The sequence below is a fragment of the Megascapheus bottae genome, chromosome 29 (assembly GCF_031878675.1).
Source record: "Megascapheus bottae isolate mThoBot1 chromosome 29, mThoBot2.hap1, whole genome shotgun sequence".
NCBI classification, from domain to species: Eukaryota; Metazoa; Chordata; class Mammalia; order Rodentia; family Geomyidae; genus Megascapheus; species Megascapheus bottae.
In genome coordinates, this window is record NC_143537.1 from 8988408 (window position 1) to 9007145 (window position 18738).

Consider the following 18738-nt stretch of genomic DNA (forward strand, 5'->3'; position numbering starts at 1 on the left):
CGCCTGGCATCTCCTGACCCCGGACCCCAGTGGTCAGCCCTCGGGGGTGGGGGGGAGGCTCTGTTCCCGAGTCTGGTCCGGCTACCAGGCGCAGCACGCGGGTGGGGCGGCACCACGGGGCTGACCGAGGGGACCCGGGCGCCCCGAGCCCGGGGGCTGGGGGGGGGGTGCTCGGGCGGTGCCACTCGAGGGTGCGCCACGAGGGCGCGCACCAGGGGGTCGGATGTCGGGGCTCCCCGAGCCCGGTCCGGAGCGCATCCCCCCCACCTCGGGGCCGTCTCCGCCTCACGGAGAGCGGGGTGGGGGGGAAACCGCGGCCGGCAGCCTCGCCAAGAAGCGCCGCCGGGTCACCGCAGGCTGAGGCGCCCGCCGTCCCCGCCCTCCTCCCCCCCTCCCTCCCTGCCGGCCTCCCTCCCTCCCGCCTCGCTCGCTCGCTCCCTCCCTCCCCGCCTTCCCTCCCTCCCTTCCTCCCTCCCTCCGCCCTCTCTCCCCCCCCCTCTCCGCGCCTCGCCTCCTCCGCCCCGCGCCCTGCGGTGCTGCAGCTGCGGGCGGCTCCAGCTGCCCCCAGATGTGGGCTGGGCGGCGCGCGGGGAAGTTTCGCGCCGGCTGCGAGTGCGGGGCCCCGGCTGCGGTGCGGCTGCCATGGATCCGCCGGCGGGAGCCGCTCGCCGCCCGCTCTGCCCCGCGCTGCTGCTGCTGCTGCTGCTGCTGCTGCTGCTGCCGCCGCCGCCGCCGCCGCCGCTCCTTCTGCTGCCGCCGCCGCCCGCGTTCGCTCGGGCTGGCGTGGCCGCGGGTGAGTGCGGTTCGGGTCCCCACTGTCCGCCCTGACACACACACCCCGGCCGGCCCGGCCCCGCCGCCCCCTTCCCCAAGCGTCGTCCAGCCTGACTTGGGCAAACTCCGCGCGCCCCGCCCGCCCGGGGCCAAGTTGGTGAACTTCGGGTCCGGGTTGGTGGCGCAGGGGGCGCCCCGGGGCCGGGGTCGGGGGGAAACCTCGGGACGCTCGCGGCTCTGGAGACCCGAGTGCCGGGCAAGCCCGGCGGCGGAGCGCGCAGAGCCGGCTCCGGCGGGTCCCGGGGAGCCAGGGCGCGGCGGCGCCCGTGCTCGCGTCCGGGGACGCTCGGGAGGAGCTGGTGCCGGGCGCGCCGCCTCGGGCCCCGGGGATTGGTCGGGGAGTCCCGGTGCGGATCCCCGGGGATCGGCGGGACCCTGCTCCACCCCTCCCGGTGCCTAGGCGCGCGGGGAGAGGGCGCCGGCCAGGAGCCGGGCACCGAGGACAGGCCGCCCATGCGGCTCCAGAGGCCCCGTGGTGAGGGCTCGTGGGCAGCTGGGGCCGCCGAGGGGGTCGGGGTGTCCGGTTAGGGGACCAACCACGAAAGGTTCCCGAGAAGCCCCTCCTCCTGGGCTCAAGGGGTTGGGGTCGCTCCAACGGGGAGGGTGGGGGCGGATCTCCCCCCTCCCCGGAGGGGGTCCCCGCGGACCCCCAGCCTGGAGCTGCGTGGAGGGTAGAACTCTTAGCTGGCGTGGCCCTCGCGGGGGTTGGCCCGGGCGGCGTGGCTCCGGAGCGGCGGTCCAGGCAACGCCTCTTTCCCCTTCTCCCCCGTGCAAAAGACTGGGAGGTGTGAGCGAGCTTTTGAGGGTAGGGGGGGGCTCCCTGGTGCAGTGCTCCTTCCTTTCCTGCTGAGGTGAGGTCTGGGGGTGCAGGGGTCGCCGAGGGTCCCCAGGGTCCTCGCCAGCCTGACGCCCCTTTCCCTTTCCCGTTGCAGACGGGTCCCCGGGGCGCGGAGCCGAGCGCATCCTGGCGGTGCCCGTGCGCACTGACGCCCAGGGCCGCTTGGTGTCCCACGTGGTGTCGCCGGCGGGGGCCAGGGCGGGGGTTCGAGCCCGCAGGGCTGCCCCGCTCCGGACCTCGGGCTTCCCCGGAGGCGGCGGAGAAGACCCCGGCAGCCACCTCTTCTACAATGTCACGGTCTTCGGCCGAGACCTACACCTGCGGCTGCGACCCAATGCCCGCCTCGTGGCTCCGGGGGCCACCGTGGAATGGCAAGAGGAGAGCGGGGCCACCCGCGTGGAACCCCTGCTGGGGACCTGCTTCTATGTGGGGGATGTGGCCGGCTTAGCTAAAGCCTCCTCGGTGGCGCTCAGCAACTGCGATGGGCTGGTGAGTACTTCTTTTCTCTGTGTCTGTCAGTCAGTCAGTCAGTCTGTCTGTCTGTCTCTCATCAAAAGCCAGGAGTCCCCACCTTCTAGGTGGAGAGTCACCCCTGTCTTCCTTGTGCTTTGGGAAGCATTGGTGTGGCTGAAGGTGTTGGTTGCAAGGCAACTTGTTTTGGATTTGTCTGAGAAAAGGGTGATTTTTTTTTTTTTAAGGCAAGCACCCCACCACCAGCCCATTGTCCTTACCAAGTCGCAGAATTTGTGGTGTGTGTGTGTGTGTGTGTGTGTGTATGTGTGTGTGTGGCTTCCTTATACCTATGGGCACATGTCTATGTCTTGCATGCACTGCAGGTTGGTATGTGCATTGGCATGCGTGTTTCAGGATGCTTGTGTGAACACGTGGCCAACATGTATGCATCTGTGGGTTTCTGCTCACCCATGTGTGTCCTTGTCTGTTGGACATGTCCCTGTACGCTGTAGCAGCGTGCTGTGTGTGCTAATCCCTGCACAGGTGAGGGCCACCAGGGGGGAAGTAGACAGTAATGTTGGAGTGCCCTTTTAGCCTTCTGCCCCTTGGCTGACCCAGAGCCCCTGATTTTTATACTGTGGTTTCCTGCACAACTGTAATTGGTTATTTTGAGCCAAGGAGGCGGGGGACATTTGGCAAGAAAGACTCTGGTGTCCAAGGGGTGAGTTTGAAGGGCGGGGTGGGGTGGGGTGGGGTGGGGTGAGAGGAAAACAGCCCCTGTAGAATGGGAAGTTCACTTGCTTCAGAGACCTCAAGAGACCGTAGCTGGGGCACAAGGGAGCCATAAAGAAAGGCTAGATCGATGCTCAGGGAAGAAGCTGACATTGGCAATGCTGTCCAGCCTTCCGGAGACCTGGCACATGGCGGAAGCCACTGCAGTTTTCTATTTTGGATTGGGTGTGCGGTGGTCAGGCTAGCTATGCCTGTCTAAAGCCGCCCACTGTGGGTTCTGCTCTAATTGCTAATCAGGACACTCTTGGCTACTGGCCATTTTCCCAGTGCAACCCCTTCCCCAGCCCCCAAACACACCAATTCCCCTGGACAGCTCAGCCCATCCGGTCGTCCACACAGCTGGCAGTGAATCTAAGCCCCACAACCGCTGGCATTCTTTTTATGGACACACAGGCAACATCACTTGTTGCTTCAGAATAATCTCTGCCTTTGGTTGGATTTAGTTTGAAGATGGGTATTTTGCAAACTATAAATGTCCTTCAAAGGTTTGGGTTCAAAGATAATGTCTCTGTAGGTCCCATATCATCTCTGAGCAGAAGGGCATCTGACAGAAGAGCTTTGAGAATAACTCTTAGGGGGCTTCTTGAATGAGACCTGGAACAACCAATTGCCAGCTAGCAAAGGTGCAGGTTGGCAAGTGGGTAGAGAGAGGTAGTGACTTGGCTTGCGTGGGACAGGCTTGCTGAGCTGTCCCAGGCATTGGCTGTCTACAGACAGGGGTGCAAGATGGGGCTAGAAAGAACACTGGCCTCCCTAAGTGGCCTTGAATGTTATCCATAATGACCCTTGGGAGAGTAGGCCAGCCTCATTCCATCTTTTTGTCTATCCTTTTTCTCTGACCGTACACATGGGTGTATCCATTCTGATTTTGCCATATAATGAATGCCTTTCCCCTTTGAGCAACTTGTACCCTGGGCCACAGTGGCTGAGAGGGTGGAGTGTGTTCTGGTTCTATCTGGTCAGTTCTGCCACAATGCTTCCCAGTCTGAGGAGGTGGAGGCTGCTAAGCTGTAATTAAACAAGTAAATTATGCCTGTGGACTTCCTCTCAAGGGACCTTATGTGGATAAATGCATAAATCCACCCAGCATCCTTCATCATGGTTCATGGCTAGGGACTTCCATGCAACAAAGCAGGTGAGGGGGGCTGTACGTGCAGGTCCCCAGAATCTTAAACAATGGTGCAGATTCAACCTTAGCACCTCCGGAGGGGAAAAGTCCTGCATTTCTAGTAAGTTACAGGCCCCCTGTTCGGGGGGTCGTCGAACCACTGTTCAAAAATGCAAAGTTCTGCCTTCCTATGTCTCCAAGAACGTTCCGCAGGGGATGTACCACAAGTTGCTGTGAGCAAGTGAGGTTTGGTGAGCAAAGCATTGTGGGAAAGCCTATGGTTGTATCCATCCTAGAAAGATGAGGCCTATTAGGGTGGAGAAAGACTGTAATAAAGAAATCTAGCCAAATCTATCATCAAGTACTCACCACACAGATGCCACCACAGAACCAGTTCTTTGCAGAACACGTGCGACTAGACTCTCAGGCAGATGTGTGGTGATGCCAGGTTTTAGGGACAGAATGTGGAAGGTGATGGCAGGCAGTTGTAAATGAAGGTAGCTGGAGCTTGAATGTTTAGGTGGGCTGTGTTTCTCCTCAAATGCACAGGCCCTTCTAGATCTGCTATCCTTCTTGTTCAGTCCCGAAGAATTAGGAGTGTATTTTTCTGCTTTAAAGGAGAGCAGTAATGACTTTGATTCCTGTCGACGTCAGTATCCTAACCTGTTTAGTACTAGGGGACTCTAATCTAATTGAAGGCTATCACTATCAGTCTCTGTCCTTTAAGTTATAAGTGATAGAAGACACAAGTCAAATTAGTGTAAACAGAAAGGGGAACTTATTAGCTCGCTCGATGGTAAGTCTTCAGGCATGGCTAGATCCGGGTGTTTCCACCAGCTCACTAAGATCAGCATTGTTTCCTCTGCCTTCCCATGTGCTGGCTTTGCTTTCAGATGGGGTCCTTTGTGATGAATGGAGGGACCCCAGCAATTACAAGCTGTCCTTTCCTGCTAATCCCTGGTGAGTTCTGTGTCTCACTCTAGCTGTGCTTATGGCTTAGTCTACATATGGCTTAGTCAGGGAAAGCAGTTCACAGAACCCGCTTTGAGCTGGAAGTAGAGGGGGTACTATTCCCCAAAGTGACTTAAGATAGGTTTTCCCCCGCTAAAGTCAGGTAGACAAGCCACATATCCCAAATAAAGGCACACATCATAAGATATATTGTGAACCTTATTTCCTGAGAGTCCCATAAATGTATGTACAGTGTCTTTCATAGCTCCTAGTTGGAAACTGTTCATAGTATTTATTGAGTTACAAATCTGTCGTTTCACAATGCTCCAGGAATGATTCTTATGTGTCACATTGCTGCAGGAGGGTTTTCTACTGACATTATTGTGTGTGTGTGTGTGTGTGTGTGTGTGAGCGTGCGCGCGCGCACGCACACACGCACACATGCATATGCGTGCACATGCAGGCACATGGGTGTGTGCACATTTTAATCTTCAAATTTTGGCCTCCTAAGCAGCTAGGATTATAGGTTTGAGCCACCAGCCTCTGGCTGTGTAAGACTTTTCTCAGCTTGCCTAATTAGATTCCTGTAGATCTTTTCAGTCTGGAGAGTGAGTATCTCTGAGGGACACAGTGGGAGCTAGAAGCAGTCATGGTGGCTGAGTGACCACTGACTGGTCAGTGACCTGCCCTCTGCTGTAGCTCCTCATGGGTTTCCTGACTCCTCATCGGTGAGTGATCCAAGTGGAGACTCAACTTCTGTCCTGCCTATTTCTCCCTACCCACTCTCTTCCCATGGAGACTTTGACCTCCCTGGGTTCAGATAGCTAGGCTCTTCTGGTCAGAGCCGAGGCACCTACCTAGTCCCTGCTAGGAAAGATCTACATAGCCTCCTAGGGTGATTTCAGCCTCCTCTTTGCTGTTTTCCCTAAGGCTTACTGAGTTTAAATGACAACATGTCAGATAGAACAGATAAGATACAGGGACCTAGTTTTCTGGTGGTTCTGAGGAAATGTCAGCGTTAAGTATGGCTGGATCCTGGGGTTTCACTACATTCTCAATATTGCTCTTCTCTGTATTTATTTCAGAATATTCTCTCCCCCTGGGGGAGGGAGCCACTAACAGCTGCAGATCGACTTGTTTTCTAAGGAGGTACAACACACACCTTTCTGAATATCCTTCAAGAGTTCAGGGATGGGCTGGTAATGTGACTTAGTGATAGAGTGCTTGCCTAGCATGCTTGAAGCCCTGGGTTCTATTCCTCAGTACCACATAAACAGAAAAAGCAGGAAGTAGCTCTGTGGCTTAAGTGGTACAGTGCTAGCCTTGAGCAAAAGAAGCTCAGGGACAGTGCCCAGGCTCTGAGTTCAAGCTCCCAGGACTGGCAAAAATAAATAAATAAAATAATAATAATAATAATAATAATAATAAAGAATTCAGGGAGTTCCTCCTGGGGAGTGATCTGATTGGTCCGGATTAATTGACAGACGTACATGTAAACCAATCACTTTGTTGTTGGCCTGGCAGCAGTCTCCTGCTCTTCTTTGGTGTTGAGGTTGAGGGTCAGATCCCTAGACTTTGGAATGGACAGGGATTGTGGGAGACTTGCTTGCTCTGCTACCCCTGAATGACCCTCCCCTGGATGACACCAGATTCCTTGGTGAATATAGGTCCTCTCACTTTCTTCCAGAACCCATTTCCACGTAGAAGAGAAATCCCAGGATTGCCCCTCCCCTCCAGCACCCCATATCCTAAAAGCCACAACCCTAGGAAGCTGTGATCTTCACCCCGGACCTTCATCTTAGGAACGTTCACCCCATCCTAACACAGGTTCCCATTGTCTCCAGAGCTTTTCCGTTTTCAGATGGTCTCTCTCCAGCAACCCTTTTTCCTTACCAACCTCACACGACATCACACCACTCCTTTGCTTTCTATTGCTCTTCAAGAAGAAAAGTCCTCCCTCACTGGCTGAGCATTCAAGTTCCTATATCCTCAGCTTGGCTTGGGTCCCTTAGCCTTATTTGTCATGTTGTTCCCTTAACTCTGGTGTCCCAGCTTTTAGTGCCTTGATCCCTGGATATTTAGGACTTTTTGCAGGCTTAGCAGCACCCTTTCCTGTACCACTAATGGCACTGTGCTTATAGTACCCACTGGTTTCTTGGCAATTTATATCAGGGATGTCCCTGGTTTTGTCCAAGGGTTGAGCACCAGACTGAGTGAAGTTCAGCTGTGAGCTGTGAAACAAGAGTGCACAGGAAGTGGAGACGGGAAGCCTGTAAACAGAAGAGTGCCTCTAATACTAAAGGTTGGTTCACCTCTGGTGTCTCCATTCGATCAGGATGCCCCTGTCCTCTTGGAGAATGGCTCAGAAACTGCTACTTTGCCACAGGAAAGCACTTGTGTACATGCATGTTTTCATGTGATTTTCTGGCGACTCATTTTGTTGCTTATGAAATCAGATTTCTGATCCTTTCATTCAAAATCAAACTAATATAGAAAGGAGCATATAGGAAAGGGCTGAACCGGGGATGCTAAGTCCCTGAGATGGATTCTGGATATAACCCTGGGTAAAGTGCCCTCCTTCCTCCCATCATGCCTCAGTTTCTCTAGGTAGGAAATGACCAGAATCAGCCATCTCCAGGATCCTTCTGGATAAACTCCAAGGCTGGAGTCGTGAAATCAGATGGCTAGATGGGGCTCACACACAATTGAGGGTACAGGATCAGAGGAGGGAGAGATGGAAACCCTCATGAGCTCACTCCCATCTTCCTCGGAAGGGAACATTTACCTCAAAGGGAACATGGCTCCCGGCTGCCTGAGTCTCCCACATTTCTTCAGAGAAGCCATCGTCCTGAGCCATACTTCTGATTTTATCAGCATTGGGTGGACCTAGAGGGCCCCTGGTGTGGTCCTGAGAAGCAGATGTGGAATCTCCAGGGACAGATGTGGAAGTGCCAGGGGGTATATAGGCAGCAAGAACATTGGATGGGCCTGGCAACAGGCAAGTGTCCCCGGGCAGACAGGTGCTGTTCCGGAGAACTTTCCAGAACTTGCTGTCTTGCCCCACTCTCTACAGTGTGGCCAGGTATGTCTCTGTTGTAAGGATGCTGCTCATTCAGGTTCTGGCAGGTATTAGTTTCCTCTTGCCTACCCAGTCACCTTCGTGGCCCTGGCACTTTGTGCCTAGCATGTCTATATATGCACCTGTGCGTGTGTTCTTGGCAGAGATGGTCTTGCAGGGATAAGATTCTGCAGTAGGATAGAAATATTGAGGGGGGAGGTAGACCCCTTGCCTTAAAATGGCCCCTCCACCACTGACAGGCTCTGGAGGGCCCAGTATCGAGTTTCTGTCTCTGTCTCTCTGTCTCTCTCTCTCTCTTTCTCTCTGTGCTGTGTATGTTTCATATTAAATGTCAGCTGTCCACCGGGTCTGCGGTGCTGCCATTAATATGGAGAAGTTATTACTGTGCCTGGAGCCAGCTCCGCAGGCTCATCCATGAATTTCAATTACACTGCATGTCTACTCCAGGCAGGCGGTGTGGGGCATACGGCTTCTGCTTGCAGGCAATAGAAACTAGCACCTAAGACTAAGGGTCAGGCCCAGACCCAGGCATTTCAGTAGTTAAACAGGGAAGAAATGGATTTCAAATTTGGGCTGGATACTGATCTGACTGGGTAAATACCATGATTACTAAGGCAGGTGGTTCGCTCAGGCTGACCCGTCGTCCTCTGGATGTGTTGAGCCCTGTGATTTACCCAGTTGTGAGAAACTTAATTGCATAGTCTATGGTAGAGAGGGACACACTCACTGCTAGTCTATTTTTTTTTTTTGTAACTTAAGACTGTGTGTTAGAGGTTGCTGTAGGTCGTATGGTCAGCTCTGTCCTCACAACTGTGAAAGTCACTTTATCAGGTGGCCAAATGGGAATTCCATCAAGATCCATCTCACTAGGGCCCTGGAAGGATGGATACACAATAACTATTCAATCCTGATCCACAGTTCAGGAATGGCTGTTTCTGTATTTATTTGCATCTAAGACGCCACCAATTATAGGTCACGCAGTTATTTTATGGGCCTCCAAGAAGTGGAGACACTTCTGGCTAAACGGAAGCCTGGTAGCAAAGCCACAGCCCCTTGAGGTGTAGACACCAGCTGCCACAGTCTCTACTTAGTAATTGTTATCACCCCGGTGAATTGGCTGTTTCTCCTGTTTAGTGTCCTTTGTCACATGTTAAGGTAACCAGGGATAGCCTGGCTGTGGCAGCTTCTAGGAGTCTTCCTTTCTGGTAAAATATGGCATGGTGGTCACTCCTTCAGGCATAAGTATTGATGCCAAAGCTATGCCTCTGTACTGTTCTGCCTATAGCCTTTTTTTCTATCATGTTGTGACCTCTTGAAGACATTTTGGGTGGCAAATATCCCAACATAAGAAGTACCAATCCTGTGGGCATCTCAGTTAGAGTGGTGACAGTATGAAAGGAGAGCACCACTTAGTAGGCCTTGTTGAAGCAGTGCCATCACTCTGTGGTGACAAAACCACTGGCTTTGTCTTGAGTCCAGAGATGGTGGATGTGAAAATGCATTTTAACAAGTTGTCCTCTTAGAGTCCTGAAAGCATAGTTTGATAGTGGTAGTGATGATGATGATGATGATGATGATGCGTTCGTGGAGAAACAAGTTATATAGGTGTCCAGTTTGCGATCTGTCATGCAGACCCAGGCAGGGGATGCAGGGAAGGAGGACCAGCTCTCAATAGCTATGTCAGCCAACATTCAGGGCTCTGCCTTTGAACTTGGGTATTTTTCTATTAAAAGTAGAGATTGAGACCACAGGGAAAGTAAAGGTACATTTATGTTGTATACACGTTTGTGTGGCCAGCCTGACTAGGGCTGAGTCTCTGGAGGTGATAAGAAGTGACATAAGCCAGCTGGTAGATTCTCATGCTTGTAACCCTAGCTACTTAGGAGATGGAGATCTGAGAATCACTGTTCAAAGCTAGCCTGGAAAGTCCCTGAGACTTTTATCTCCACCACCCCAAATCCAAAAGTGAAGGCGTGGCTCAAGCGCTAGCATTGAACAACAAAGCTCAGGGACAGCGTAAGAGCCCCTGGGACAAGTTCCCAGGGCCAGCATTTAAAAAAAAAAGGAAGTGATACAAAAACTACAAACATATGGTATATGGATAAGGAAATGTTCTGAAAAATATGTTGTCAGGTGATTTTTGTCCTGAGCAAGTATCACCGAATATACCTACACAAAATTAGCTGCTGTCCCTGGGGTTTATAATTTCATGGACCATTCTCCTACATGTGGTCCGTGGTTGCCCAAAATGTTATGATGTGTGTGAATATATACATAAAAGTATGTTTTTTTTCTTTCTTTATGAATTATATCACAAACCAGCTTCTGTCAGTTGTAAAGGAAAGCTCAGGATACATTCAGGATGAAGCAATATCCTGGATACATTCTACTTTTCTGGCAGTCTGTTCTTGTGCCAGTTACTAAGATGTGTTTATTATTGGGGCTTCAAAACTGTACAATCTGAAGTGTTGGATACTTGGGAGATGTGCTTGTCCAGGGTGGCAGTTCTGAGCCACAATGAGGTTGCTGAGTCCTTGAAATACGACAGGGCTGAACCACCTGGAAGGTGTTTGGGATTGAACCCAGAGCCTTGTATACACAGACAAGCAAGTCACAGCTCTAGGCTCCTAGATCATTTTAGAATATTGATTATGGATGGAAATGGTATATTTTTTTGGATATTGGGTTCAGTAAAACTATATATTTGGTTTATGTGCCTTTTGATTTGATTTGGTTTTCAAAACCAGGGAATCCCTATGAAGCTGTCTTTGTATTTCTTTTGCGCATCTGTCTGGATTCATTATCGCCTCCCCCCTCCTCTCTCTAGCCCCTCCCCTCCTTTACTGTTTTTCTTCTGAAAAATTTTTCACATGTGTTTACTCTTTCAAATGAATTTTGGAATTGTTTTGTCAGGCTAAACAATCTCTTGCGAATTTGATTGCCATTAAATTAAACATAAAAACTAATTAAAGGAGGAATTGACATAATTTATAGCATGTGCCAGGAACATGATGTATCTTTCAGTTTATTTAATTCTGTTGCTTTGTAAAGTACTACACATTTTTAAAAATACAGGTCATCTATTTATTTTTAATTCAAGGGTTATTTCAAGGACTTTCCTTCCCCCACCATTGCCAACTGAATCATTTTCATGTAACATTGGTATACAAGAAGGCTGTTGATTGTTACATAATTATCTTTTAACAGGCAGCTTGAGATATTAATTCCAATATGCCTAGGTGGATTCCCTTGGGTTTCTGAGGCACACTGTTATACTGTCTGTACGCAGTGATGAGTTTGTATCCTTGTTTGCAGGCTGCACTGTCTAGAACCTTCTGAGTGATGTTAAGTAACGGGCAACTTCTCGAATCCTCATTTGTGCCTGGCTGTAATAGGAATGCCCCTGGCGTTTCTCTGCTTAATATAATGCTTGCTTGCAGATTAAGATGGATTTCATGTGAAGGCAATATCCTCTGAATTCTAGTCTTCTTAGATCCCATTTTTTATCAGCAAAGGAGCTGAAGTCTAGATAAAATGTCTTCACACACCATCTTACCTCTGAAGCCCGCTATGCTGCAGTTGGGGGGAGGAACTTGTGTCCTTAGCTTAGGAGACTGCTGCTAGTTCTCCTTATGTTGTCCACTGTGCTGGCCCAGAGATGAAGCCTTAGTCTCCATTTTACACCTGCTAGAAAGCTTTGGTGGACTTTTCCTGTAAGGAAGCTTTTCCTAGCTAGGCAGTGGAGGAAAGCGTCTCCCAGTCTTTCCTTGCTCGGTTTGTGTGGAGAGAATTCCGCCTTGATTTGGCAGCATCCCCTTCTCTCTCTCTAGTTTCTCCAGAGCAAGCCCCATAAGTTCCCCTGTATATGAAAGAAGATTCTGGCCTACTGGTTTCTACTTATGCAATCCACGACTCTCCCCAAACCTACAGTTAAACGTGTGTCTTAATTCTAGAAAGTATTGTCTTCCCCCAAATAAAGGCAGTTCCCTCTGCAGGAAATCTGTGGCCATCCTGCAGAGAATAAAATTGTTTTCTAACACGTGATCTATCTTCTCACTGACTGGCATGGAATTTGGGGTGGAGAGGGCGTGTGTGCTTCAAACAATGTCTGTGTCTGTGTTCCATCCTGAGAGTCTGATTTATGAGAAATGAATGGGACTTAAGGTCATACCAGAGAGTCCTACCCTGCAAGGATGGGTATCCATTGGCCCAGAGAAAGACCCAGAGATAGAAGATCTGACAACTAGGAATGGTTGGGAGCCAGCTTCTTTTCTTGATGGCCCGTGACTCAGTTTCCCCACTTGTGAGGCCATCTACCTCTTGTCACTGAGAGAGAGAGAGAGAGAGAGAGAGAGAGAGCGCAAAAGAGCAAAAGGAAGCAAACATTGGCTGGGTTCGTTCACAAGGAACGAACCACTGGCCATTCTTTGTGTGCTGGCTCTTGACTCTCCATGTACGCATGTCCTTACCATGAAGATACGGAGCTCTGCAGAGATTCAGAACCCTGTGGGAAGCAGGCAGTGACTGGTACCCATTACTGGGCTGTCCATGTCACAGTTCCTGGAACTTCATGGGGCAGGGGCGGGGGTCTTCCCTTCACCAGATGCTCAATTCCAAATCTCTCTCCTGTCCCTGTACCCATTTGTCTGCCACCCTCCAGTGACAGGAATCATTAGTCCTGAGCTGAGGTCTGGGCCTTGGTCCCATGGATCCTGTCACAGGCTTTTCTCATCTTATCTGAGACCTGGTAATAAGTAGGAATTTGTTCTTTATCCCTGGTTCCTTTCTCAGACCTCCTAAAACCCCTGTAATTTCCTGAGTGATAAGGGTGCTGGGAGCAGCTGTTATTATTGCTGTCTGCTCTTAGTGCAGTGGTTCCAGGGGAGAGCTTCTAAGACCCTTGACATCTTTGGAGTAATAATCTTTTTATATGCTAATGAGGTGTCTGGTAGTGCCATCCCTGAATAGCTTTTGGGGTGGGGGTGGAGGAGAGAAAAGGATTATCTTCTCTAACACCCGAAGTCTGGGGCTTGGACAGCTTCTGGGTTGGTGAGCTTGTGGTGAACCTGGAGAGGGATGGAAATTCCCACATATGGGACCCCTACGTGTTGCTTCTCCTGAGTTGCTTGCTTTGTATCACAGTATGGTAGTATCTTCCTGAGTCCTGTGAGCCTGTCTAGCAAAGAATGAATCGGGAAGTCCAGGGGGTCCAGCCCCTGGTCACTGGCTTTGAAGTGGGCTGGATTGTGGGACAGGGTTCTTAGCCTGTGGGGTCTGCACTGCCTATGGAAAAGCGATGATAGTACTGAGTTGAACTGCAGGACCTGAAAGGAGGAGGATTAGCTAGTGGGAAGGGAAAAATACCAATGTGGGGTCAGAAGAGAGAGGAGAGACCCACCTAGTAGCCTGGGACAGAGGGTGGAGAGATCTCAGGCTGAGCCTAGGGTCTGTTTCCTGAGCAGCCCTCCAGTACAGCTGTGGAGTCACCTGTGCGTGGAGTGTGGGGAGAAGGGTGGAGCCTGTAGTGTTCTTTCCTCCCAGGTGCCCTTCTCTTCCTCTTCCACCTCCTTTTTCTCCTTCTTCCCTCCTCTTGTTCTCTCACCTCTCCAGCTTCCCCCCCCCCACTTTCTTCCCTCTCTCCTCCTTTTTCTTTCCTCTTTTGCTTCCCCTCTCTCTGTCCATCCTCCTTTTCCAGAGTGCGATATCACTAGGATTCTAGGGGAAACTCTTTCTTGTTGGGGGCTCCTTATCACAGACTGCCTCATTCTGTGCCAGATCCTTTCTATTTATGCCTCACATCCTGGGACATCACCCAGAGGCCCTCAATGGCAACAGGCATACTTGGAACAACAAAGAGTCATTCCTTAGTGCTGGGAGGGAAATGGGGTTCAGAGAGGGGGAGTGACTCATTGGAATCACACCGCCACCACAGCTGGAGCTCCAGATAAAACCTTTGTCCTCAGAGTTGTAGAAATCTCCAGCCTCCCACACAATTAGAGTTAACGGCCGTGGAGGGGTTCCGTTCCTTTCCGGACCAGCCAGCCTCTGGATTCTTGGTGTAATTCCCAGAACAAAATAGATGCAGATGACTCCTGCACTGCCAGAGAAGGGCCCACTGCATATTGGGTGGTAGGAGTGGGGGTGGGGGGATGGCCTTTCCTGTGAGGGAGCCCTTATTGGCTGTGTCTTCTTTAGCCACCTGGTGCCCTTCCTCATCATCAAGGTCCCCAGAGTTGCTATAGTCTTCTTTTTAAGGAGGTTCTTTAAAAACCAAAGTCAAGGACAGCCACAGTGTGACTGCTGTACCATTGAAGGCAAGTCTGCTCAAGGCAGCCATGGCTCTGGTCACTGTGGTATCTGGACAGGGATGGGCAGACTGGGTAGGTTTTGTCTACCCTAGTGCCTGCATTTCCTGATGGGCCACCAGGCTCGCAGCCTTCCCTGGGTTAGCCTCTGGATGCTCCCCTGGACTTCTGTGGACCTGGCTCCCTGGGCCTGTAGGAAGCTGATGGGGCTAAGCTGGCTTGGGACCTGGGTCTATCTTAGCTTCTCATTAATGATGTGGGTATCAGTGGCTTCTTTATAAGTGAGACTTTTTGTATCCACGATTCCTGGCTGTGGCTACCCTGCAGTTTTCCTCCTCTGAAGCTGATGGGTCCTCGTCTGGACTGGTCTTGAGCCCTCTCTGCTACCTTGAGTGGGTCTGTGCTTTCAGAGATTCCCCTCGCTGGCTTCTGTTTCTGCTGGTCTACACAGCCAGCTTTCTTCCTGTTGTCTCTCCTGTTGACTCCAGCTGCAGAAATAACCAGCCTTTCAAAAGAAGTGCTTCCTATGTTTTACTCCCCTGACCTCTTGTGATTTCTTAAATATTTAATTCCTTTAATTCAAATGACATCTATTTCCTGTACTGGCTAAGGAATTGGTTTCAGGTAGTTATTTATTTTTCTAAATTATTACTATACCATTTATTTACTTATTATTACCACACCATTCGATTTATTAATTCACCCTTTCTACATGACTTTGGGAGGTATAAAATGCCACCCATGAAATTCATGAAGGCAATTTGGTTTACTTCTGTTTCTTTCCTCCCCACCCCCTAAGTCTGTCTCTGTCTCTCTCTCTGTGTTTGACACTGGGGGTTGAACTCAGGAACTGCAGCCCCCAAATCCTTTTGCTTTTGATTTGCTTTTCAGATAAGGTCTTTTGCTAACTTTGACCTGATTGACCTAGATCCTCCTATCTCCTCTTCCTCCTGGGCTGTGATTGTACACAGGCTTGTGCCACCATGCTTGGTCTCTTCTTTCTTTCTTTTTTTAATGAATTTGTCCCAGGATTTTAAATTACTGTTGCTTAGGGATATGCTCAAATAACCGAAAGGGCAAATATCATCCTTATGACTTAAAAAAATGTTTTGCATATTTTTGTTCATTTTCCAAATGGACTTAGGGCTTGTTTTCTTATGCCATTAAATAATACTCTAAGATGACCTTTATTTTGGTTGCAATTACATGTCTAAAACAACATCCAGGGCTTCGGCAAACCTTCGGTGAACTAGTGAATGACATCTTCATGATGTTTAATTTTCAAAGGGAAAGAAGAACGTTGATTGAAATCTCTTACAGTGTCTCCCAGAGAGTTTATTAGTATGGGAATTTTTATTAGTGCTGTGAATAGGATCCTTACCATCATATATTTTACAGCAGGTTATTATCGTAGATATCTAGAAACACTTTGAATTTATAAGGCACCTGTGACCATTTACTCAGAGTACCTGGGACCTACTTATTCCAGATTAATGACATCCTCACTTTAGACATACATCTTCATTTCCAGTGAGCAGAGCTAAACACAATTCTTATGGGGACTGAGAAACTTATTTTTTTTCTGTCAAGGACTATTTGGATATTTATAACGTCATCCCAGGCCATATAAAATTATCAATACAGGTAGATGGCCAAGGGCAGCTGATAAGAAGCATATGAGACGCATGTGTCTACGGCCATGTATTAAATGATTTTATGGCTCATGGGCTTGATATTGCCATTCCTACTAGTATCAGGTATGTATGATCTATAGAACTACAGCCAAACCTTTGACTGTCACAGCTACCTGGTAAAGCCAAGCCCCAGTATTGCTGTTCTCGTGCCCTTGATTATCTGCTGAGTGAACTACACCTTCCCTTATGTTTCAGCAAACCAGACCTCTGTTTTAGACAGGTACAAGCACGAAATAACAGTACATCCTTCAAATAAATCAGTGATGTTCCTAAGCTTTGCATTCCTAGATCTCCAAGTGACTACTTTCCTTACGCTACTTTACTTTGCTTCTAGGGGTATTCATGGACTTTGTTGTTGTTATTATTTTGCCAGTCCTGGAACTTGAACTCAGGGCCTGTCAGCACTGTCCTTGGGATTTCTCAAGTCAAGAGCTCTACCACTTGAGCCACAGCACCACTTCCAGCTTTTTCTATGCATGTGGTACTGAGGAATCGAACCCGGGTGCATGCTAGGCAAGCACTCTACCACTAGGGCAAATTCCTGGCCCTTATTATTATTTTTATCCATGAAAACAGACTTTATCTGAAAAGCAATTGAAAAAGCAAAAGGATGTGGGGGCTTGGCTCAAATCATGGAACACATGACCACTTCACTCAAGTTCTGACTCAGAGTGAGAGAGAGAGAGAGAGGTGGGGAGGGGAGGAAGAGGACGGTTATAAGTTTCTAGTAGGGATGTGGTTCAGTGAGAACTTGAGAAGACAGATAAGCAGATCCAGTTGTATAACCTGGAAACTTGGATTTAGGAGGCCTGTTGGAGTCCTTGCCCTGACCCTGATGGATGGAATGGTTTTCTGAATTTCCGTGTTGTACAGGGAGGAGGTTGCAAACCGGCAGGCCTTGTGCCATGTCCACACACAGCTGAGTTTTGTTTGGCCATCCTAGTGTTTGACAAATATCTCATGAGGCACCAGATTTCCCAGCATCTCTTAAGAACTTGGGAGATCTGCTAGGTTTGTGTTCCCAACTGTTAAGAGAGGCCTCTTCTGGTACCACAGTCTCTGCTGCGTCCTATGATTTCCTACATCCATTTCCTACACGGTTCCTGCATAGACAGGATTGTTCTCTTCTACTGGGCTTGGGGCAGTCATTTCTTCTGGTCCCCTTTTCTGCCTTTCTTCCTGTGATTTTGGCTTACAGGTCATCAGCTCTACACTCCATGGAGAGCTTCAGTCTACTGCTTCCTGTGCCAGTCCCACCTCTTCTGGCTCATCAAAGAGGTAAAAGTTAAGGGCCAGATCCATTCTAGTGGGTCCCAAGGAGAATCAAGTGAAGTAAGGCTCACGGCTGGCTCATGATAGCACATAGCTGTTGTTTGTGCCAGGTAATATTTTCCTCATGGAGCTGCTAGGAGGAACAACGTTTTTAGTTGGAAACCTACAAAGTGCAGTGCGGATAAAGATCACTTCTGGATTCTGTGTGGGCTGCACTTGGGCTGAAGGTGGGGGTGGGGAGGCAGAGCTGGGGTTCAGGGGAGTAGGCCAGAGGGAGGATGCTCTACCCTGCCCAGACTATAATCGGTCTGGACATGTTGCCAGATGAGGCCGTGACTCTTTTGAAATGGAATTCCTGGGTCAGGGTAAGGAGAACAGATGTTTACGAGAAGAGGCCAAGAACCGCTGACATCATCCACAGCCCCTCAGGACGTGCTGAGGGCTGAGGGTCCTTTCTAGTTTTCCTGCCAATGATGCATTCTTGGGGCAGTTGCCAAGGCTGGGGTGTATACACACACACACACACACACACACACACACACACACACTTCCTTCAAATCCTTCCCACCTGAACATAATTAGTCTGGACATGGAAAAGATTTCCAGTCTGGAAAGACAGCAGAGAGTCTTGCTGGCCAGCAGGCTTGCTGTTGAGTGGACTGGGCAGGATGGAGGAGTAGCCTTTGTGGGTGGAGATGAGGGCCAGAATGGGGGAGCATAGGACCTTTCCTTCCTCCCGGAGCAGCAGAGCCCATCCTGTAATCTCTAATTTAGTGGTGAATCTGGAGGAGGAAGAATGTGTCTTGAGGGGCTGTCAGAGGTATCACTGCTGTGCTTTTACCACACCTGTGCCCCCTTCTCCCCTGCCCCCAACTTGCCTTTCTCCAACTGTCCCCAGGTCCAGATTCCTGTGATTGCAAGTGACAGAAAAACTCAGGACAAACTGGCTTGAGCCAAAGAGGTAATGTCTTACTTTCTGGGGCAGCAGAAAGCAACTCACCTATTCCCCAGCATTGCCACCTGAGCACAGAGGCTTGCATTTCCCAAAGGGTTTCAGAGAGAGACTAGTTCTCATTGGTTCAGGCTAGATGCGATGCAAGCTTTCAGCAAATCACTGTGGTTGAGGCAAGGAGCAGGGCATTGGTTGGTCAGGCCAGGTCATGTGACTTCCACAGGAGTGGAATGTGGTGGCAGCATCCATCCCTTGGGAAACAAGCAGGTAAGGCAGAATTCTTAGAGGAAGGTTGGTTGGGCAGCTCTTGTTAGGAGGAACTGGTGCTTTCTCTGTATCCAGGATTTCTGTCCTGTCCTCTCTCTGGTTTCTTCCATTTTCATTTTTCCCACTCTGATCAGCTGCCCCATGGTAAGCTCAATGCCTTCACACGAGACCCTCTCTTAGCTACCTCCCATGG

The 18738-nt window shown here is 50.0% G+C and overlaps 1 protein-coding gene across 1 annotated transcript in view; it reads left to right on the plus strand.

Annotated features, from left to right (window-relative positions):
• Window positions 1-642: 642 nt before the first annotated feature.
• Window positions 643-18738, plus strand: part of Adamts2 (ADAM metallopeptidase with thrombospondin type 1 motif 2) — a 136543-nt gene continuing 118447 nt past the window's right edge. Inside the window, exons 1-2 of the mRNA XM_090321145.1 lie at window positions 643-793; window positions 1767-2161. Coding sequence (XP_090177271.1) covers window positions 643-793; window positions 1767-2161 — 546 coding nt within the window. The remainder of the gene's footprint in view (window positions 794-1766; window positions 2162-18738) is intronic.